The 24,351-nt window shown below is 39.7% G+C and overlaps 1 protein-coding gene across 1 annotated transcript; it reads right to left on the minus strand.

Moving 5' to 3' along the window:
• Positions 1-2,733: 2,733 nt before the first annotated feature.
• On the minus strand, positions 2,734-24,098 carry SH2D1B (SH2 domain containing 1B). Its single transcript, XM_012468873.3, has 4 exons — positions 23,845-24,098; positions 13,366-13,429; positions 7,283-7,447; positions 2,734-5,631 (listed from the first exon to the last, which is right to left on the minus strand). The coding sequence occupies exons 1-4, from the start codon at positions 23,976-23,978 to the stop codon at positions 5,596-5,598; spliced, it is 399 nt and encodes a 132-aa protein (XP_012324296.1). The 5' UTR covers positions 23,979-24,098; the 3' UTR covers positions 2,734-5,595.
• Between the last annotated feature and the right edge of the window lie 253 nt (positions 24,099-24,351).

Below are 24,351 nucleotides of genomic sequence, written 5' to 3' on the forward strand. Positions count from 1 at the left end.
CTAAATTGCAAGAATTTTGCCCTGAAGTAGGAGTGGCAAGAGCACTTCTATTGCATCTCAAATTGCAAACTCAGGGAAGCCTGGCTTATACGCTAATCCTGTTATCGACACTAGAGATTAAGCATTCAGTGGGGAAGTGAGTATTGTTTGGAGACTCCTTGCTAAAGAAATGTTTCAGGTCTAATAGCTACCACGGTACTCAGCAGTGCTAGGGAAGAAAAGAAAGAGAAGAGAAGAGAAAAGAAAGACAGGGAAAGGAAAAGAAAGGAAAGGGGGAGGGAAGAAGAGAAAGAGAGAGAAGGGAGAGAGAGAGAAAGGAGAGAGAGAGAGGAAGAAAACCCCAGCAGTACTGGTTTTCTTGATGGCTGTCTGACCTCTTGTGGCTGGCATTGGGTATTGCAATTTGTGGTAACGGGAAGATTTTCATGACAAAACTAACAGCAATGTATGAGGTAAATATTATCTCCATTTTAGAGAGGCTTGTATTTTTCCTAAGATTATTTAACAAATATCATTTCTATATTTTAAAATAAAAGAGAGGGCAGTTCTTAATTAAAAATTCAGTAGGAGGGAAAAAATAGAAGAAGAAATCTTTGAAAAATGAGAATTCTTATTCATTTAAATAGTGATAAAAGTAAAGAAATAATAAAATCCTGAGAACAAAATGGCATATGAAGTTTCACATTTGATAGAGAAGGAAAAAACTCACTGTTAGACACATTACAGTTAAATTTAAGATCATGAAGACAGGCCTCTTTCAACTTTTCAGAAAAAAAGGTCAGCTGTGAAAGAGGATCAGATTGACATTAGACATCTCAGTGAGAAACCTACATGTAAAATGCTAGTGACTTAATATGTCTTATGCCATTGAAGGAAAATAACTTTAAACCTACAATTCTATATTTAGTTCAATTATTTAAATTAATCTAAAATAAAAAAGACTGCAAAATGTTTATGACTCAAAGATCATCTTTGATGAGAACACTGAAAGTCTACTCTCTTAGCAATATTCAAATATGCAAAATACTTTTGCAGAAAATATTCTAGCAAGAAAAGAAACTCGGGAGAGTGCTATGTGTTTGTAAATTACCAGGATAAGTAATTGACTCAGTAAAGTATACCGTTATTTAAATGATAAAGGACCCAAAAGAGTAAATAACAATTAAAATTTTAGATAACATGAGAAAATCTAATGGGATTGGTGATGGTGACAGAAGAGAAATGGGAGTATGCTAAATTATAACTATTGATACATTTATAACATTATAGAGCAAAATAAAAATACAGGGTCTAGTAAGTTATGGGTAACCACTAAAATTATCTTTTTTTAAATAGAGCTTTCAAGTTAACAGAGGTAAATCTGATCTATTCAATGGAAAGCAGAAAAGGAGAAAAAAAGGAAAAAACATACTGTAAATGTAAAGAATGGTATAAGAAGGCAGAGAGAAATTCCAATAGAACAAGTTACAATAAACATGTGTATTGAACTCACCAACCAAAGGAGAGAATCTTAAATTGGAGAAAAAAAAATCCAGCAATATTGTGTCCACAGAAGACAGAGATAAAAGGTGCAAAAAACTTGGAAATGAAAGGGCAGAAAATCATATACTGGGAAAGTACGAATAAAAGTTGGGGTAACAACTTTAATATGATGTAAAATATAAATAAAGGCAAAACTAATAAGAGACAAGGAGAAATACTTTATAAAATAAAAGAAACAAATGAAGACAAAATAATAATAAAAATATATACACGTAAAAATATGAACTTAAAACAGCCAAAATAAGAATGATAAAATGACAAAAATAAGTTAATATACTATGATAATCAGAAAGCTAAACATTATTATACATAGAATTAAAATGAAAAATTTTCTCTGATGCTGATAGATCACATAGATAAAAATATACAAATCTATAAAAATATTTGTTTTATATAATCTATAATCTTGAATACATCTGGGGAAGAGGTGAAGAGTATGAGCTTTAAAATGAATAGAAAGAGCAATTCAAACAGATGAAATATTCACAGAATGTTCACATATACCGGGTCAGCAAGGAAACCTCAGAAATTGAAGTCAAGCTGTTATTTAATCTTAAAGTGATATAGTCTGAAATCTATACTAAAATAACTAAAATGGATGTTTGAAAACAGTTACAAACTTCAAAACAGTTTTTGGATTGAAGAAGACACTTTTACAAGAATTAAAAGTACTTTGACCTGAACAGCAATAAACACTACTTGTGTTAAAATGTATGGGATACAGCTAAAATAATACTTTGAGTTAAATTCATAAATTTAACTAATTTATTAGAAAATAATAAGTATTGACATTGGGCACATCCTGTTGGTAAATAAATAAAATAATAATCATCATAAGTATTGAAAACAAGTCAGGTAAGCCCCCCTAAAATGAAGTTGGAAATCAAATAGAGAATAACAATTTAAAAACAGTAACAAAAAAGATTAACAAAACCAAAAGCTGGCTTTGAAAAGACTAACAAGACAGACAAAATCCATAAAGATAAAAGAGTAGGATCCGACACAGAGAGAGGAGGTGGCTACAGTCACAAGAAATCATTACAATAATACAAGAATATTATGAACTGCCGGGCGCAGTGGTTCACGCCTGTAATCCCAACACTTTGGGAGGCTGAGGCAGGTGGATCACGAGGTCAAGAGATCGAGACCATCCTGGTCAACATGGTGAAACCCCGTCTCTACTAAAAATACAAAAAATTAGCTGGGCACGGTGGCGCGTGCCTGTAATCCTAGCTAGTCGGGAGGCTGAGGCAGGAGAATTGCTTGAACCCAGGAGGCGGAGGTTGCGGTGAGCCGAGATCGCGCCATTGCACTCCAGCCTGGGTAACGTGCGAAACTCCGCCTCAAAAAAAAGAAAAAAAAAAAGAATATTATGAACTATCAGACAAAATCAATACATTTCTGGAAAAACAAAAAATGTCAAAACTGGCAAAGTATTTTAACAAATCAATAAGTATTAATAGTAACACAGTAATAAAAAATGTCCCCCACCCCACTCCACTAGAGCCTCAAACTCAGTTTTATAAGAAAGTACTGCACTAAAAAATGTCAAGGAACAGATAAGTTTATTTTAATTTTTGTTTCTTTTTTGAGACAGGGTCTCACTCTGTCATCCAGGCTGAAGCGCCCTGGCACTTCTCAGGTCACTGCAACCTCCACCTCCCGGGTTCAAGTGATTCTCTCACTTCATCCTCCTGAGTAGCTGGGATTACAGGTATGTGGCACCACACCTGGATACGTTTTTGTATTTTTGTAGAGACGGGGGCTTCACCATGTTGGCTAGGCTGATCTCAAACTCCTGACCTCAAGTGATTCCCTGACCTTGGCCTCCCAAAGTGCTTGGATTACAGGCATGAACCGCTGCACCCAGCCTGGAACAAATAACCTTTACCTTAAAAAGTTGTTGCAGAAAATATTAAAAAGAGAAAGACTTTTCTTCACTTTACATGAACAGTATAACCATGATTCAGTATATTATAGTCCTATTTGGTTTATGGGTTTTAATGCGAAAATCTTAAATGAAATAATAACTTACCAAATCCCACAGTTTATGAAAAATAATATAATATGATCAAGTTAAACAAGGCAAGGATGATACCAACAATTTTATTAACTTTATAACTCACCTTTATAATGGAGTGAAGACAAAAGAAATGTGACTATCTCAATAGATGCAGAAAAAAATCACTATAAATGTCAAAACATGTCTAGTAAAAATTACAAAATAGCCTTTAATAAGGTTACAAGAAGGCGTCATCCTTAAATAATTTCTAAGCATTCCCTGTAATACTGGAAATAGCATGAGAATACTCACTATCATGACTATGGACTGTTTAATAGATACAGGGGGCCTAACCAATGGGTAAACACAAAAAATAAATGGGCATAGATATTGAAAGGAAAGAGAATAAAATATTATTAACAGCTGACAAAAATCATTTACACAGAAAGCACAATAGAATCAACAGGTAAACTAGTCGATCTAATGAGAGGGTCAACATTTCACTACCACCATAGCCTGCAAGAAAAGTAATACAACATAAGACAGCATTTACAGCAGCTGAAAATAATCAGGAATTGACCTAACAGAAAACACAAGGCTTCGGTTGTGAAAATTTATGACTCCATGAAAGGGCAAAAAAGATGACCCAAGAAAATGGATGTGGCATGTTTATGCATGGTAAAAACCACAAGAACGTCAGTACTCTCCTATTTATAAACTTGTTGCAAGTTCGTTCAAAATTTCAAAATGAGGTTTTGAGCAATTTCATGCATTTATTATAAAATGTATATGGAGGAATCGAGGTCCATGAATACCTAAGTCAGTTTTGCAAAGTAAAAGAGGACGTTTGTCCTGCCTACCAGACACATGTAGGAGTAGGAGCCGTGACTTGCTGTGACAATGGTCTGTACTCTGGGGCTCCAGACACAACGTCTGTTCATGTTACCTGTAAGCCTAGAGCTCCTCTCTTTAAAAATTCTGACACTAAGTCCAGTGGGGTGAAATGAATTACTACAATTTGATGCTAGGTAAGAGAAAGGGCATAGAATTTGGTACATTTCAAACTAGCCAGGTCCTAATTCACATTTTGAACAAGCAGAAAAATTCAGCAAATCAATTTCAATAAACTTTAGAAACCAATTCAACAAACCCCCCTCAGCAATGTGCTTCCAGCCAATTTCTCTAAACCGGGCACAGCTCTGAGCAGCACAGATTTCTACACACTGTAGAGGATACAAGGGAGACCCAACCACGCTTTCATGGCACTTAGAACCTAGTGGGGAACAGAAATCGCACATAGAATATCTTAGACATCTCCATCTATATCACTGTACAGAACCACATTCATGCTGTTGAAATGGTTGATGCATAAGTAGAATTGAGCAAAATCAGGGAGAAAGTGTGGCCGGGCAATGCTCACCAGCTAGTTTAAGATTAGAAAGAAGAACCAGGAGGGGAGTAGCCCAGGCTGGAGGGAGAAGGGTGCACATTTGGGTCCAGCAGGTACAGAGAACGTGCTGACTGTATGCATCTCCATCACTCCCGATCCCTCACCTTCACTAACAGAGAGACTGGGGCAGTGTCTATCATCCCACCCAACCACATAGCCAAAGAAACTAAGACCTAGAGATGGGGAGAACCCTATTCAAAGTCACACGGCCACAGGACTGGAGTTCAGGGCTTCAAACTCACAGACAAGCGTGCCCTCCTCTGTATGAAGCTGCCCCTCTGACTGCATGGTCTGAAGGAGGGTGTCAGCTGTGATGTAGGGTGGTACTTTTAACAAGTCATCAGGAAAAGGTTCAGGCTGTCCCATTCCAAGAAGGAAGAGTGAAAATGGAGAGGGCTTTGAGATTGCTCTGGTGTATGTCTGGGAGGCAGGGATAGGGAGAGTGCCCTCTGGTGGTGAGCAGAACATCTTCAGTTACACAACCAGGAGAGTCCGAATTGTCCACTAGAGTTTGGTGCTTGGGACCTATGCCTGCAGAAGTGGGTCGCCAGTGAGAACTGTCACCCATCTTTTCAACTTGCTTTGTCCAGCAGCCTTATCTTCAAGGCAAGACATCCACATAATCGCTGTTACTGTTCTTTGAAGAGAAAAAAAGCAGAAGACCAGTCATGAGACCACATCCAGAAGTCATATCAAACAACCCCACTCAAAAGAAAGAAGACCCCTCCCCAGGCACAGAGGGCACTTGATGCCACCTCAAAGTTATATCTTCAAAGGCTGGGGTACCACAGGGAGCTCTCCTAACAAAACAGGGGATCCCTTTATAAGCCAAGCCGCAGAGCTTCCCGCACAGGTGTCTCCATTCACCAGCAAGACACCTGTGCTTCCCTTGAAGTAAGAACATCTGAAGCTTGTTCTAAGGAAGCAAAGGGAAGGAGAAGAAGAGGGCGACGCAGAAGATTTCCTCTTCAGTAGCCGAGAATTTTGGAGCTCGCTGTGTCAGCCCTGACCTGACATGGAAAGTTGGTAAGTCAGCACTGACCCAGCATGGAATGTTGGTAGTTCATGCCCAGTTATTGGGGAAGATGTCTGAGGGTTCGTCTCTTGGGATTTGTGATTCTTTTCTCACTGTCGAGACAAATATTCCCACCACCCCAGCTGGTCCCAGCAACTCATCTGGGTTTGCCTGAGGGCTGCAGCACAGATACATTTCTGGGTTTCTAGCTCTGCCACATTTTATACGTTTTATTCTATAAATTTTGGGGGAAAGTAGCTGTGGGAGTACATTTCTAGAGCTGGACCTATAGAAAGTGATTTTTGTGTATCCATGACTACACACTGCCTTTCATGATGATGGGGTGGGGGACAGAGAAATAATGGTAGGGGAGGAGGTTGTATTTTAATCATTAAGACAATATGCTTAGCCTTGCTGGGGAGATGAGAAGCCAGCTATGACAGCCTAAGGGGAGACTTTGCTGCAGACGGTGTAGAAAGGCATGGAGTGATTGCAGGCTCCCCGAGAACTCTCTGTCCTCTGTTCCTCTGCCTAGGGAGGACATCTGATCTCATCCCATCACCTGCCACTGATAACTGCAGTCCCTTTCACTGAGAATATAACCACACATTCCAACATGGGAAAATGGGATTAAGCCCTAAGTGTTTCTGGAAGTCTGAGTTAAATTCAAACAACATTGCAAATGACAGATACTAAATTCTTTCCTGAGAGCAGATTTCAAGGGTGTGGGTAAACAAGAATGACTGCTCATGATATAATTTGAGAGGCCTCGGCAGGGATTCTCTGTGCTCAGATTTACTGACCATCTCTTTTTCCACCATGGCTTCATACCTTTAAAAATGTATCTGACATAATTTGACACCCAGCACTTTATAAATGAATACTTAGCAAATATTGAGCAAAATGTAACAGTATGAGCATTGGGAAGGAATTGAAGGGCTAAAGTGATTTTCTCATTTGAAAACCTGCCCATTTGCCCATTTATTCTCAAACTTGAATGGTCTGCACAAGTTCACAGAATGAATTTGAAGTCAGCTGCCTGCCCGGGAACCACTCTTACTATCCTGGCTGCAAATGCAGCAAGCTCTATGTGTTGGCCTTCGGGGACTAGAAGACACCACTTCTCAACAAAATGGAAATTGCTCTTAGTAGGATGAAGCTTTTTAGAGAATGCCATAGAAAAGAACGTTTATCTGTATTGTGTTTTACAAAGGAAGGCATTGGTGGAAATAGAATTAAGAATCCTTTCTGGCTCCCATGTGAGAGATTTTACCATAAATGTTTCCAACTCCAATTTCGTTTCTCTCCATCTCAAGCTGGGGCTGGTTCTCTTTATTGGCTTTAAAAGGTGAACCACCAGCCCCTGATTTGGTTTTTCATATTTGGAGATCAGTTCCTTTAGGTTTGGAAAGACCTGTTTTGGAGCACCTTCTGCAGCCTGCAAAAATTCAAGAAAGAAGATTAGGCATTATCATGTAATTGTGTGTAAAATGTGACACTTCTCAAAACTGGTTTTTCAAGGCTGCCTCTATGAGCTGATGAACTGAAAGTGAGTGGCCAGAGCTCACACCACTTCCAGTTCACAGAAACTCTCATTTCTGTTTTGTTTTTAAAGATTTCTTTATACATATATATATAATAATTATTATATTATTGCACTTTAGGTTCTGGGGTACATGTGCAGAACGTGCAGGATTGTTGCATAGGTACATACATGGCAATGTGGGTTGCTGCCTACATCCCCGTCACCCACACCTGGCATTTCTCCCTATATTATCCCTTCCCAACTCCCTACCCCCATTGTCTCTCCCCTAGTCCCCCGCGATAGACCCCAGTGTGTGATGCTCCCCTCCCTGTGTCCATGTGTTCTCATTGTTCAACACCCACCTATGAGTGAGAACATGTGGTGTTTGATTTTCTGTTCTTGTGTCAGTTTGCTGAGAATGATGGTTTCCAGATTCATCCATGTCCCTACAAAGGACATGAACTCATCATTTCTTATGGCTACATAGTATTCCATAGTGTATATGTGCCACATTTTCCCTATTCAGTCTATCAGTCATGGGCATTTGGGTTGGTTCCAGGTCTTTGCTATTGTAAACAGCATTGCAATGAACATACGTGTGCATGTGTCTTTATAATAGAATGATTTATAATCCTTTGGATATATACCCAGTAATGGGATTGCTGGGTCAAATGGAATTTCTATTTCTAGGTCCTTGAGGAATCACCACACTGTCTTCCACAATGCTTGAACTAATTTGCACTCCCACCAACAGTGTAAAAGTGTTCCTATTTCTCCACATCCTCTCCAGCATCTGTTGTCTCCAGATTTTTTAATGATCTCCATTCTAACTGGCATGAGATGGTATCTCAAAGTGGTTTTGATTTGCGTTTCTCTAATGACCAGTGATGATGAGCATTTTTTCATATGTTTGTTGTCCTCATGTATGTCTTCTTTTGAAAAATGTCTGTTCATATCCTTCCCCCACTTTTGAATGGGTTTGTTTGGTTTTTTCTTTTAAATCTGTTTTAGTTCTTTGTAGATTCTGCATATCAGCCCTTTGTCAGATGGGTAGATTGCAAAATTTTTTTCCCATTCTGTTGGTTGCCAGTTCACTCTAATGATTGTTTCTTTTTCTGTACAGAAACTCTGGAGTTTAATTAGATCCCATTTGTCTATTTTGGCTTTTGTTGCCAATGCTTTTGGTGTTTTAGTCATGAAGTCCTTGCCTATGCCTATGTCCTGAATGGTTTTGCCTAGGTTTTCTTCTAGGGTTTTTATGGTGTTAGGTCTTATGTTTAAGCCTTTACTCCATCTGTAGTTAATTTTAGTGTAAGGTGTCAGGAAGGGGTCCAGTTCCTGCTTTCTGCACATGGCTAGCCAGTTTTCCCAACACCATTTATTAAACAGGGAATCATTTTCCCTTTGCTTGTTTTTGTCAGTTTGTCAAAGATCAGGTGGTTGTTGATGTGTGGCATTGCCTCTGAGGCCTCTGTTCTGTTCCATTGGTCTATATTTCTGTTTTGGTAACAGTACCATGTTGTTTTGATTACTGTAGCCTTGTAGTATAGTTTGAAGTCAGTTAGCGTGATGCCTCCAGCTTTGTTCCTTTTGCTTAGAATTGACTTGTCTATGTGGGCTCTCTTGTTTCCATATGAAGTTTAAAGTGATTTTTTCCAGTTGTGTGAAAAGGGTCATAGGTAGCTTGATGAGGATAGCATTGAATCTTTAAATTACTTTGGGCAGTATGGCCATTTTCACAATATTGATTCTTCCTAACCATGAGCATGGAATGTTTTTCCATCTGTTTGTATCCTCTCTTATTTCCTTGAGCAGTGGTTTGTAGTTCTCCTTGAAGAGGTCCTTTACATCCTTTGTTAGTTGTATTCCTAGGTATTTTATTCTCTTCGCAGCTATTGTGAATAGCAGTTCATTCTTGATTTGGCTCTCTAAGTCTGTTATTGGTGTATAGGAATGCTTGTGATTTCTGCACATTGATTTTGTATCCTGAGACTTTGCTGAAGTTGCTTATCAGTTTCGGGAGATTTTGGGCTGAAACGATGGGGTCTTCTAAATATACAATCATGTCATCTGCAAATAGAGACAATTTGACTTCCTCCTTTCATAATTGAATACACTTTCTTTTTCTTGTCTGATTGCCCTGGCTAGAACTTCCAATACTATATTGAATAGGAGTGGTGAGAGAGGGCATCATTGTCTAGTGCCAGATTTCAAAGGGAATGCTTCCAGTTTTTGCCCATTCACTATGATATTGGCTGTGGGTTCATCATAAATACGTTTTACTATTTTGAGATATGTTCCGTCGATACCTAGTTTATTGAGAGTTTTTAGCATAAAGGGCTGTTGAATTTTGTTGAAGCCCTTCTCTGCAACTATTGAGATAATCACGTGGTTTTTGTCTCTGGTTCTGTTTATGCGGTGGATTATATTTATAGACTTGCATACATTGAACCAGCCTTGCATCCCCGGGATGAAGCCTACTTGATCACGATGGATAAGATTTTTGATGTGCTGTTGCAATCGGTTTGCCAGTATTTTATTCAAGATTTTTGCATCTGTGCTCATCATGGATATTGGCTTGAAGTTTTTCTATTTTTGTTGAGTTTCTGCTGGATTTTGGTATCAGGATGATGTTGGTCTCATAAAATGATTTGGAAAGGCTTCCCTTTTTTTGGATTGTTTGGAATAATTTCAGAAGGAGTGGTACCAGCTCCTCTTTGTACATCTGGTAGAATTTTGCTGTGAACCCATCCGGACCTGGGCTTTTTTTGGTCGGTAGGCTATTAATTCCTGCCTCAACTTCAGCCCTTGTTATTGGTCCATTCAGGGTTTTGACTTCTTCCTGGTTTAGTCTTGGGAGGGTGCAAGTGTCCAGGAATTTATCCAGTTCTTCCGGGTTTACTGGTTTATGTGCATAGAGTTGTTTGTAGTAATCTCTGATGGTAGTTTGTATTTCTGTGGAATCTGTGGTGATATCCCCTTTGTCATTTTTTTATTGTATCTATTTGATTCTTTTCTCTTTTCTTTTTTATTAATCTGGCTAGTGGCCTGTTTTGTTGATCTTTTCAAAAAACCAGCTCCTGGATTTATTGATTTTTTGAAGGATTATTTTGTGTCTCTATCTTCTTCAGTTCTGCTCTGATCTTAGTTATTTCTTATCTTCTGCTAGCTTTTGAGTTTTTTGATCTTGCTCCTCTAGTTCTTTCAATTTTGATGATAGGGTGTCGATTTTAGATCTTTCCTTGCTTCTCATGTGGGCATTTATTGCTGTAAATTTTCCTCTAGACACTGCTTTAAATGTGTCCCAGAGATTCTGGGACATTGTGTCTTCGTTCTTATTGGTTTCAAAGAACATCTTTATTTCTGCCTTCATTACATTGTTTATCCAGTCAACATTCAAGAGCCAGTTGTTCAGTTTCCATGAAGTTGTGCAATTCTGAGTTAGTTTCTTAATCCTGAGTTCTGATTTGATTGCACTGTGGTCTGAGAGACTGTTTGTTATGACTTCCGTCTTTTGCGTTCGCTGAGGACTGATTTACTTCCAATTATGTGGTCAGTTTTAGAGTAGGTGTGATGTGGTGCTGAAAAGAATGTATATTCTGTGGATTTGGGGTGGAGAGTTCTGTAAATGTCTATTAGATTTGCTTGTTCCAGATCTGAGTTCAAGTCCTGGAATCCTTGTTAATTTTCTGTCTCAATCTGTCTAATATTGACAGTGGAGTGTTAAAGTCTCCCACCATTATTGTGTGGGAGTCTAAGTCTCTCTGTAGGTCTTTAAGAACTTGCTTTATGTATCTAGGTGCTCCTGTATTGGGTGTGTATATATTTGGGATCATTAGCTTTTCTTGTTGCATTGATCCTTTTGCCATTATGTGATGTCCTTCTTTGTCTCTTTTGATCTTTGTTGGCTTAAAGTCTATTTTATCAGAGACTAGGATTGCAATCCCTGCTTTTTTTTGCTCATTTACTTGGTAAATCTTCCTCCATCCCTTTATTTTGAGCCTATGTGTATCCTTGCACATGGGATGGGTTTCTTGGATACAGTACACCAATGGGTTTTGACTTTCTATCCAATTTGCCAGTCTGTGTCTTTTGATTGGAGCACTTAGCCCACTTACATTTAAGGTTAGTATTGTTATATGTGAATTTGATCCTGCCATTTTGATGCTAGCTGGTTGTTTTGCCCATTAGTTGATGCAGTTTCTTCATTGTGTCGATGTTCTTTACCATTTAGTACATTTTTGGAGTGGCTGGTACTGGTTGTTCCTTTCTGTGTTTAGTGCTTCTTTCAGGAGCTCTTGTAAGGAGAAACTCTCATTTCTAAGACCAACCTCTGACTCGAGCCACTCTGAGTAAAGAGGATTTGCATTCAAGGGATCTTGATGCAGTCCATAGTATCGAGTGAACCCCATCCTTGGCAAGTTTATCTGGGGCAGTTCTTGCAGATACACTGTGAAGGGTACCCCTCTAAGAGCTTATGTCTATACCCTACTGGGAGGCTTTGCTATCTTAGAGGATGATCAGAAGTGGACTTCTGATGGGAATGCAAAAATGAAATTTTTAAAAGATTTTCCAACTGTTATTTTAAGTTCAGGGGTACATGTGCAGGATGTGCAGGTTTGTTATACAGGTAAACAATAGGTAAACATGTGCCATGGTGGTTTGCCTCATAGATCATCCCATCACGCCAATATTAAGCCCAGCATTCATTGGCTATTCTTCCTGATTCTCTCCCTCCTCCCACCCTCCACCCTCCACCCTCCAATAGGCCCCAGTGTGTGTAGGTCTCTGTGTGTCCATGTGTTCTTATCACTCAGCTCCCACTTATAAGTGAGAACATGCAGTATTTGGTTTTCTCTTCCTGTGTTAGTTTGCTAAAGATAACGGCCTCCAGCTCCATCCATGTCCTTGCAAAGGACATGATCTTATTCTTTTTTATGGCTGCTTGGTATTCCATGGTGTATATGTACCATATTTTCCCAGTCTATCACTGATGGGCATTTAGGTTGATTGCATGTCTTTAAAATATGCAATTTGTATACTGGATGAATTCAGAAACTCCAAGTGAGGAAAACGAGACCAAAAAAGTCCTAATATAAATAGAAAGTAGGAATGGCAACACAACTCAGTTAAGTTGTAAATAGTTGTTTTCTGTTTACTAGCTATACATCAAATACTATTTTCTAACATAACCTTTTAAAAATAATTTTAAAATAAAAAGAATTTTCCGGCTGGGCAGGGTGGCTCACACCTGTAATTCTAGCACTTTGGGAGGCTGAGGTGGGTGGATCGCTTGAGGTCAGGAGTTTGAGGTCAGCTTGGCCAACATGGTAAAACCCTGTGTCTACTAAAAATACAAAAAATTAGCTGGGTATGGTGGCAGGTGCCTGTAATCCCAGCTACTCAGGAGGCTGAGGCAGGACAATCGCTTGAACAAGGATGGAGGTTGCAGAGAGCTGAGATGGTGCCACTGCACTCCAGCCTGGGTGATAGAGTGAGACTCCGTCTCTTTCTGGTTCCATCCTGCATCACTGTTGAGTCTTCTAATTCAACAGAGGTTTTGGTTGGAGTCCAGGTTGGTGCATTTGACCACTGGAGGAGCCACAGTGGAATAACAGTGGGGGTTATTCAAAGGTAGAACCCAAGCCTAGAATCTTTTTATTTCTCTTAGGGGAAAACCAGGTTAACTCTTGATCTGACTCTCAATCTCTGCATTGTGCTTTCTGTTTTAGAATGCTTTCACGTAGTCACGGCTCAGGTAGAAGACGTGTTCCCAGGTTCTTCTTCCTCAGCCTTTTTGCTGTTGTGTTGCAGTACTTTTTTGTTCTTACCTGTATCTTGTAATACCCATGTCTCTCTCTGAAGATTCGGTATGTGTGGACAATATTTTTGAACCTGTGGAAAAATGACTATGTGAATCATAATGTTCTATGCAAATCTAAGTAACATCTATCATTATATTTCATATGTGATACCTTTGTTCATCTTCAAGCCTAAAAAGAAACTTTTTTTTTTTTTGAGACAGCGTCTCACTCTGTCACCAGGCTGGAGTGCAGTGGTGCAATGTTGGCTCACCTCAACCTCCGCCTCCTGGGTCCAAGCGGTTCTCCTGCCTCAGTCACCTGAGTAGCTGGGACTACAGGCATGCACCACCATGCTCAGCTAATCTCTGTATTTTTAGTAGAGACAGGGTTTCACCATATTTGCCAGGCTGATCTTAAACTTCTGACCTCAAGTGATCCACCTGCCTCAGTCTCCAAAGTGCTTGGATGACAGGCATGAGCCACTGCATCTGGCCAAAAGAAACTGTCTTAATTCACTTTTTGCCACTATAATAGACTACCACAGACTGGGTAAATTATAAATAATAGAAGTTTATTTGGCTCACAATTCTGGAGACTGGAAAATTCAAGATGGAAGAGCGGCATCTGGTGAGGATGTTCTTGCTGTGTGTAATATGGTGCAGGGGCATCGCATGGGTGAGACACAAAGAGACAGGATGGGGACCAAACTTATCTTTTTATCAGGAGCCCACTTTCTCAATACTAACTTACTCATGAGAGATAACAGCGTTAATCACCTCTTAAATGTCCCACCTCTTAATACTATTACAACAACAATTAAATTCCAGCATGAGTTTCAAAGGAGTCATTCAAACCATAGCACTAATCATTTTCAGGTCCCTTCGTTTGTGGGAATTTGAAAAAAGAAACAGAAAAACAAGGTTTTGAAACGGGAACTCTTATTCTGATGTTGAAATTCTCGGCTCTAGGAAAGAGAATAAGGAAAGAAGGTCTCTCTATGACTTCCATAGTCTTGATACTTCTCTCTAGTTTTATTTATTTAATTTAATTTATTTAGTGTGTGAAACAGGGTCTCACTCTATCACCCAAGTGGGGAGTGCAGTGGCATGATCATGGCTCACTGCAGCCTTGACCTTCCTGGGCTCAACCGATTCTCCCACCTCGGCCTCATGAGTAGCTGGAACGACAGAGCACAACACCACACTCAGCTAGTTTTTTTTGTATTTTTTGTAGAGATGGGGTTTTGCCACATTGCCCAGGTGGATCTCAAACTCCTGAACTCAAGCCATCTGCCTGCCTTGGCCTCTCAAAGTGTTGGGATTACAGGCGTGAGCCACCACACCCGGCCACTAATATTTTCTCTTAGTTTTAAAATACATAGAAAAATGCATGCCAATAATGGCACAAAGGCTTAGGCGAAGTGTGAGAGAAATGAAAGGATATTATTATAAGGTTCTGATGCTACACGTGACGTGGAATAACGTTTCTCAAATACAGACTATAAGTTAACCATGTATAGTATAAATACTAAGTAAACTACTAAAACTCAAGGAGTTATAGCCAGCAAGTCCTCACAAGACATAATTTGGAAACATAAAAATAGTCAATCAATCCCAAAGTAGGCAGATTACTTATGAGATACAACTCCAAAACCATGATCCACAGGATGCAAAATTGATAAAATGGGTTTCATTAAAATTGAAATCTCTGGCCTTTGAAATATACCATTAAAAGAAGGAAAATACAAGTCACAGACTGGAAAAAGATACTGCAAATCAGCTCTCATAAGGGACTCGCATCCAAAATATGTAAGGAATTATCACAACTCATAATAATAACATAATCTAATTTTAAAATGTGCAAGATATTTGAACAGACACCTCATCAAAGAAAATATACAAATATACCCATGCGTTTACTGTCAGCTGGTTTTTGACAAAGGGATCAAGAACACGCAATGGGAAAAGAACAGCCTCTCCAATAAACTCTTCGGGAAACACTGGATCTCCACAGGCAGAAAAAAAAAATTGGATCCTTATTTCATACCATATGTGAAAATCAACTGAAAATGCATTAAGACTTGAATGTAAGACCTGGAGCTGTAAAACTACTGGAAGAAACCACGGAGAATAGCTCCACAACATTAGTCTGACCTATAATTTTTGGATATCATGCCTAAAGCATGGGCAACAAAGGCGAATAATAGACAAATAGGATTATATCAACCTTAAAAGCTTCTGCACAGCAAAGAAAACAACAAAGCAAAGAGACAACCCACAGCGCGGGGCACGGTGACCCATGCCTGTAATCCCAGCACTTTGGGAGGCTGAGGCAGCAGAATCGTTTGAACCTGGGAGGCGGAGGTTGCAGTGAGCCAAGGTTGTGCTGCTGCACTGCAGCCTGGGAAACAGAGCAAGGCTCCGTCTCGGAAAAAAAAAAAGAGAAAGAGAGACAACCCGCAGAGTAGGAGAAAATATTTGCACACCATACATCTGATAAGGGGTTAATATCCAAAATATATAAGCAACTCATACAACTCAATAGCAAGAACACAAATAACTGCATTTAAAAATTAACAAAGAATTTGAATAGACATTTTTCAAAAGAAGACATACAAATGGCCAACAAATACCTGAAAAAATGCTTACCACCACTAATCATCAGAGAAATGCAAATCAAACCCATAATGAGCTGTCATTCCAGATCCGTTAGAATGGCTATTGTCAGAAAGACAAAGGATATGGACAAAGGGGAACCTTGTACAATGCTGATGGGAATGTAAATTAGTACAGCCATATGGAAAAAAGTATGGAGGTTCCTCAAAAAATTAAAAATAGAATTATTATATAACCCTACTACTGCGTGTCTATTCAACGGAAATGAATCTAGTATGTTGAAGAAATAGCCGCACTCCTGCTTTTATTGCAGCATTAGTCACAATAGCAAAGACATGGAATCAACCTAAGTTGATTAACAGATGGATGAAGAAAGTTACGCATACACATACACACAGACACACACACGATGGAATATTATTCAGCCACAGAAAAATAAAATCCTGCTACTGCAACAACATGGATGAATCTGGAGGACATTATCCAAAGTGAAATAAGCCAGGCACAGAAAGACAAATAACCACATGGTCTCACTCATATGTGGCACCTAAAAAAAGTTGATCTCATTAAACTAAGGAGTAGAATGGTGGTTCTCAGGCACTGGCTGTGGGAAAGGGAGGACTGGGGAAATATTGGTCAAAGGATACAAAATTTCGGCTAGACAAGAGATCTATTGTACAACACAGTGACTATAGTTAATAACCATATATTATATGCTTAGATGGGACACAGTGGCTCAGGCCTGCAATCCCAGCACTTTGGGAAGCCAAAGTGGGCAGATCTCCTGAGGTCTGGAATTGAAGACCAGCCTGGCCAACATGGTGAAACTCTGTCTCTACAAATATAAAAATTACAAAATACAAAAATTAGCTGGGCATGGTGGTGGGTACCTGTAATCCCAGCTACTCAGAGGCTGAGGCAGGAGAATCACTTGAACGCAGGTTGGAGGTAGCAAAGAGCTGAAATGGTGCCACTGCACTCCAGCCTGGGTGACAGAGTGAGACTCCATCTCAAAAAAATGAATAAAATAAAATAAAAACCATATATTATTGAAAAATGCTGAGAGGCAATTTTAAGTTTTCTCACTACAAAAATAATAACTTAATGAGGTAATGCATATGTTAATTAACTAGATTTATTCATTCCACAACATATATATATATTTAAACATCACATTATACACAATACATATAATTTTATCTATCAAATAAAATAAATTAGATTGTATATTTTAAATATGTACAGCTTATTTTACTTGAGTTAGACTTTAAGTTTTTAAAAATAAAAAAGTAAAATCTGTTGAACCTCAATAAAACAAGAAAAGAAAATACATGGATGGCAAATAAGCACGTGAAAGGATACTCAGTATCATTAGTCATTAGTGAAATGCAAGTTCAGCTCACGATGAGATACCACTACACTTACTAATACGGTTAAAATGTAAAAGGCTGACCATTCCACATCGGCAAGGCCGTGGAGCAATCAGAACGCACGTAATGCCCACGGGAATTAGACAGTACAATCACTTTGGAAAACAGTTTGGCAGTTTCTTAAAAAAGATAAGCCTCCATGGAACATACAACTTAGCCGTTCCAGTCCAGATTACTTACCCAGGAGAAATGAAAGCATATGCCCACACGAAGACTTAGTCACAAATATTCATAACAACTTTAGTTGTAATAGCTATAAATGAGCAAACAACTTGGGATACATCCCTACAGTGGAACGCTATTCAGCAATGCAAAAGAATGAACTATTGATGCATGCAACAACACAGATGGATCTCAAAATGATTATTCTGAATAAAAGAAGTCAGACAAAAAAGACTACATACTCTATGATTGAATTTATATTAAATTCTGGAAAATACATATTAATCTATAGTGCCAAAAAACAGATGATGATGGCCTGGAGTCTGAGCCTAGGTGGGAGGTATGGTAATGAGAGATTACAAAGGGGCGCAAGAGAAGTTTTGGAGGTGATGAATATGTTCATTATCTTGGTTGTGTTAGTTTCATAGGTGTATATACATATAGCAAAATCCATCAAATTGTACACTTTTTATTTTATGTCAATGATACCTCAATAAAGCTGTAAGACACATTCATGGCATTAAAAGGTAGATGAATATAGTTTATTTTTATAATATATAAGCTAAATTTTAATTCCATATATACATATATATGGTTTTGCTATTTTCATGATTGGTTTTTGGCATCAGATAGAAAAAGTGTTTCCTATTTGTGCTATTGTGTTCTCAGTAAATATGTAATGGCTTGACCCTCAGTGTGGGAGTGATTCCCATTAGATCCTCCCTGTTTGTTTATTCTATGGAAATCATTGTCATCATTTATGAGAAATACATAATAAATACATGTAAAAATCATTTAAAAATCTTTGGCGTTAATTTCTCAGTTGAGGTTTGAAAAGGCTGGAATACAGGGCCTCTAAGTTTTCCCATGACTTTGAATTGTTTTACTCTTTCTAATCTGGTTTAGCTTTCAAAGTAATCATTCCATGAAGTGCCGTGCCCATCTCTGAATCCCTGCCCAATGCATGAACAGCCCACAGACTAGCATGGTCTCATGTGTGGCCGCTGTTGTGGGGAAACTTGTTCATGCTCGAGTTTTTATTTTACCTAATCTTCAAAAGGTCAGTGGAAGGAAATGCAATCGCCTGTGCCCTATAATGTCAACAGTGTGTTCGGCATTTTTCCATTCCATGACGCAAGTGGGGAACCCAAGTCAATAAAGAAATATTTTAAGACTTTTGCCCTCTGGCCTTATCACTGCTCCTGGTCTCAGTGTATCTTGGTGCAACCTTTTGTGGTACTAATTTGTCAGTGTGCATGAAGATTTTTAAACATCTAGGATTTTATCCTAACTAGAGAGTTGGGCCAACTTTCACAGATGTAAGTACAAAAATGTTAATCATCCCAAATTACACTGGGCCCACGGGACTAAAGTGGAAATGAAAATTGAAAATAACTTAAATGTATGATATGTATGCATTATAATATAGCAAATCAATAAACTACTAAGCAGCCATAAAGGGATGAGAAAAGATACCCACAATTATGGAAAAAACTGGTTGCAAACGATCATACGTAATAAACCATTATGTACATATATTGGCTTATAGATGCGTAGAGAAAAGTCTGGAGAGATGTATGCTGAAATATATTTTACAGATGGTGATTTCAGAGTGGTGAGACTGATACAACTTCTGCTTTGTTTTTTGTACCTTTCTCTACATTTGGTTTTTCTAAAATGACCTTTCATTAGCTTAACAACAACGAAGTGGATCATTTCTTTTCTTTCTGTACTCTACAATCCTTCCAAAAGTCTCAGAATCTGAGATTCATCAATGACTCCCAAGGCAATAGAAAGACATTGCCGTTATTGTTCTTAATGAGAGCATGCAGTAGGTTAGGGCCCAGGTGTTTCTCACCTGCAGCCTTCCTATGGCTTTGCAACGTCCTCCTTTCCTTCACACTTGCAGATGAACCCTTTGCACCTCCTAATAGCTACTCCATTTAATTCGACTGATGATAAAGGCAGACCAGTTTAGAGTTCCTGACACTCGCAAAGTCACACTACACAGACAGCATTTTACACATTGGAGTTGTCTAGAAGCTCTATCATAGTGTATGATCAGAAAACATTTCCTGTCTGCAGTTACCACATAGCTTTCTGATGAGTGCCATATGCTGCTAGGTCAACTAGCTCTGTGACTTTCTTTCTCTGTTTCTAACCTTCCTCATAGTATCTTCATTACTAGATATTTAGCTTGGTGAAAGCACTGAGGTTAGTATACTGCCCTTTTCATGCAGCAGAGAAGAAGAGGGCACTGCATATCAGAGTCCACTGCCAAGCCCTCAGATCCCCTGCTTGGGCATTTTATAACACACATCCAAGGTGATTAGCTGAAACATATTTCAGTGAAGCTGGGGATGTAGGTAAGAGAGGGAACGTAATAACATATTAGCGGTTTGGCCCTAGACAAGTTATTAAATAAGAGGCTACAGTTTATTTTCTCACAAAATAGTGATCATGTCACCTACTGCAAAGGGCTTTGCAAAGGACAAATAAGATAATGCTTGTCCCTGCCTAGCGAAATGTCTGCTTCATAGAAAACTCCTACATGGTAACTTTTTCTGTGTCAGCGAAGACAAGCAGGCTAACACTTGTGTCATAATAGTAATTCTGGCTTTGCTTGCAAAGGGTTGTATCTTGATGCATGAATTGGTTGATGTGACCTCTTCAGAGAAACCTTTCCTGTACCCAGTGGAAAGCAGCCACTCTGTCTCTCTGTCATATGACTGTTTCATTTTCATCATGTTTTCTCCTTTTACTGGAATGTAATTTCATGAGGGCAGAAACATAGCCAGTAGTATTTATCACTGTGTTACCAATGCTTAGGACCACACATGGAACATAATAAGTGCTCAATATATGCTTGCTGAATGAATGAAGGTTCCACTTATTCTCCTAAAGTCTCAGCTCCAATATCCAGTTCTCCACTTTTTGCTCTCAGCTCTGCAGTGCACTCATGATAGTCCAGTCATCATAATTATCACATGCATCACACTGTCCGTTTACTTTTTTATTTTCCCCATTAGGCTCTGAGCTGAGTTGAAGGCATCAACTGAGTGTCCAGCACACTGTCTGACATATGAGAGATTTCAAATAATTATTGAACAACTGGAATTTAACAGTGCACACTTATCTGTGTGATAATAAGTTTTTAACAAGGCTCTAGGAGGAGGTAGTTACAGGGGTCACTTGACCTGAGCCTTCAGCCTGAGGGTGAGTGAAATTTTGCTTGCCTTTCAGTGACATGCCTAGGGACGCAGGTGAGACCTGATCATGTGCAAGGGCTTAACAAATATTTATTTTTGCCTTTCCACTTGATTTATTATTTTTTCTTAACACTTCTCAGTGATCTTTGCTTTGGATGAACATGCAAACTGGGTTGATGCACCACAGAACAGTTGAGAATAAATATCAATTTTCAAAGAGAATCCCAATAGGCTGGGTGCAGTGGCTCATGCCTGTAATCCCAGCACTTTGGGAGGCCGAGGTGGGTGGATCACTTGAGCCCAGGAGCTTGAAATCAGCCTGGGCAACATAGCAAGATCCCATGTCTACAAAAAATTTAAAAATTAGCCAGGCATGGTAGTGTGCACCAGTAGTCCCAGATACTCAGAAGGGCTGAGGCAGGATAATCTCTTGAACCCAGAAGGTCAAGGTTGCAGTGAGCCATGATTATGCACTCCAGCCTGGTAGTTGGGGTGAGACCCTGCCTAAAGAAAAGAGAGAAAGAGAAAAAGAAAGAATGAAAGAGAAAGAAAGAAAGAAAAGGAAGAAAGAGAGAACAAAAGGGAGGGAGGGAGGAAGGGAGGAAGGAGGGAAGGAAGGAGGGAGGGAGGGAAGGAAGGAGAATCCCAATATTGACCATATACCCTGAGATCCTGGCCAGTCTGTCCTTGTGCCTTCTTCTTTTTTCCCTTTTTACTGCTTGCGCCATCACAGCTAGCTCTTCACCATCTCCCATCCAGAGGCACAACAGTTTCTATTGCCATCATTTCCCAGCTTCAGTGTGTTCTTCATGTCAGATTGAAGTTCCTAAATTCACTAGTCTTGTCACTTCCCTGCTCAAAAACCATCCATGTTTCCCCATTAGGTATAGAACCACTCTTTTAAAACTCCATGATCTTATCCCGTCCTCCTTCTCCAAAAGCTGGTTTCCAAACTACATTTTAGGAACGCTGTACGTACATACTTTAAAGTATCCAAATTCTAGACCCCTGTTCCTACACCCTCCCCTTCCTAAAACGCCTTCCATCCCATTTCCATGTAACCAGATCTTACCCACTCTTTATTTATTTGCTTATTTATTTTATTTTGAGATGGAAAGTCTCTCTCTGTCTCCCAGGCTGGATAGCAGTGGCGCCATCTCAGCTCACTGCATCCTCTGCCTCCCAGGTTCAAGCGATTCTCATGCCTCAGCCTCCTGAGTAGCTGTGATACAGGTACACCCACCATGCCCAGCTAATCTTTGTATTTTTCGCAGAGATGAAGATTTCATTATGTTGGCCAGGCTGGTCTCGAACTCCTGACCTCAGTGATCTGCCCACCTCAGCCTCCCAAAGTGCTAGGATTATAGGCGTGAGCCACCGCACCTAGCCAATATATATTTTTCTTTAAATGGTACTGTGGATGTAGGTATGAGAGAGATAGCCTGTCTCTCCAGTATCATTTAAAGAAAGAAGTATGTCCCAATGTATTCTATTAGTAATGACAATCGCTTTTGTCTATAATCAGACTTCTGAGCCTACTCCATGGCCCATTTGTGAACGTCCTTGTAAAATCCAGTTTTAGCAAAGAACCCTGCTAAGTCAGTTTGGCAAGGACACCTCACCCTAGATATCTGATCACTGTCAGGTTCTGAGGAGATTCCGCATCCTCCACCATCCCCCAGGCAACATCTGATCACCCTGGTCTGTCTTCAGCTACAATTCTGTTAGGCTGGCTTAGCCAGAATCCCCTTTACACCTATGTTTCTTCTGAGTAATTTTCTAGCCACTGACCCCACACTACTCCTTGGCCGTAAATTCCCACTTGTCCGTGCTGTATTTAGAGTTGAGTCCACTCTCTCTTCTGTACTGCAAAAGCTCCTTGCAGTGGCCCCTATACCTATTGTGATGATCCTGAGTAAAGTCTTCCCAACCATGATTTAACAAATGACACAGAGTAATTTTTTTCTTTAACAAGAGACACCGGGGTTTCAGTTTCTGTTACAGGTATAATAACAGGTTCAGTGGTCCCTACTTTACAAAGAGGAAAAGACATAAAGATAGGAGGTTTCTAGTGATTTCTGTTCAGATTTCTGTTCAGGATTGCTTTCTAAACTGGGCATAAGCAAGTTCCTTCCACTGGGTCTCTTTGATACTGTGGCCTGGAATTTCTTTTTTCTTTTTTTGAGACAGGGTCTCGCTCTGTCGCCCAGGCTGGAGTGCAGTGGTGCAATCTCAGCTCACTGTAGCCTCTGTCTCCTAGGTTCAAGAGATTCTCCTGCCTCGGCCTCTCAAGTAGCTGGTATTACAGGCACACGCCACTACACCAAGTTAATTTTTGTATTTTTGGTAGAGACGGGGTTTCACCATGTTGGCCAGGCTAGTCTCGAACTCCTGACCTCAAGTGATCCCCCTGCCTCAGCCTCCCAAAGTGCTGGGACTACAGGCATAAGCCACCACACCTGGCCTAGAATTTCATATTTAACTTAGACTCTGGAAATTCCAAATGAGTTTTAACACAAACAAATTATTTGAGAAACCAAGGTCTCTGTTTCTCTACCTATGAAATGGTGACTGCTTACGCTTGCTTTGATAGACTACAAGAATGAAAGAAAATGACGAATATTGAAGTCCTTTACAAATCTAACAAAATGTGAAATATTATTAGGATTTACAGTTTAAGTATTGCAAGTGGATGCTGCAGAATAAGTAGTCTTTCAGATTGAAATTCCTTTAAAAACCCCTAGCCTTTTCCATACCAAATAAATAGATCTTTGGAGAACAGGACCTCTGACATTTGTACCTTCCCTCCATCCCCCCGTACCCCTATTCTTCCTGCAGCCCTTCCCTTCACCACCACCATATCTCTCCTGCTGCTGCAGAGTCTGCTTGCAGGCCTTTACACCAGGGAGAGCAAGGCAGATGGGAGAGCATGGACAGACACATGCCTTTCCTGGCACTGTCTATTATTTCTCACTCTATGCATTTTGACTGCAAAGTCAGCATGAAATACGGAGGGATATGTATTCCTTTACTGTGCCTTTGCCGCATTCAATGTGTGATGTCACATGTGTGCAAGATGAGGCTACTCACGAGACACAGAGGCACAGGACTCCTGGTAACGACTCGCTGTCTCTTAACAGAAAGTTGCCATCCACCCCTTCCTTGAGCAGCAAGGTTTCACAGTCTCGCTTGGTCAGAGGGCCGTGGTAGTAAGGAAGATCCATGGAGAATGCTCTTGTATCCCAGGCAGCCCTGTTGGCCTGAAATTCACCCCCAAGTCAAGGGACAGCTCTGAGGAGGGATGTGGAAGCAGTTGTGCCTCCTGTGGAAATATCTCTTTCTCTAGTGGTCTGTGAGACTCAACCAACTTCATGAGATTCAGGAAATGAGAAGGGCGGGGTGATAAAATGACCAACACATTTTATGCTCTACATGGCCCGCATGTGACTCACAGAAAAGGGTAAAGCACATTTAAATACACAGTGGAATCAGTGAAGCTCATGGCTAGGGAGACAATGCTGAAGTCAAGCTCTCTGGAACTGTGTTGCAGCCTGTATATTACCATGTACTATCATCGCCTTCTCTGGCTACTGGTAT

This window comes from Aotus nancymaae, unplaced genomic scaffold (assembly GCF_030222135.1).
Source record: "Aotus nancymaae isolate 86718 unplaced genomic scaffold, 86718_ANA_hifiasm-v0.15.2.pri h1tg000108l, whole genome shotgun sequence".
NCBI classification, from domain to species: domain Eukaryota; kingdom Metazoa; phylum Chordata; class Mammalia; order Primates; family Aotidae; genus Aotus; species Aotus nancymaae.

Coding starts and splice junctions, on each gene's coding strand:
- SH2D1B (XM_012468873.3), bottom strand. CDS start 23,978: ATGGATCTTCCTTACTACCACGGCCCTCTGACCAAGCGAGACTGTGAA. Junction 13,430..23,844: donor GTCCTGTGCCTCTGTGTCTC/GTGAGTAGCCTC, acceptor ATTTTTCCACAG/GTTCAAAAATATTGTCCACA. Junction 7,448..13,365: donor ATGGGTATTACAAGATACAG/GTAAGAACAAAA, acceptor GAATTTTTGCAG/GCTGCAGAAGGTGCTCCAAA.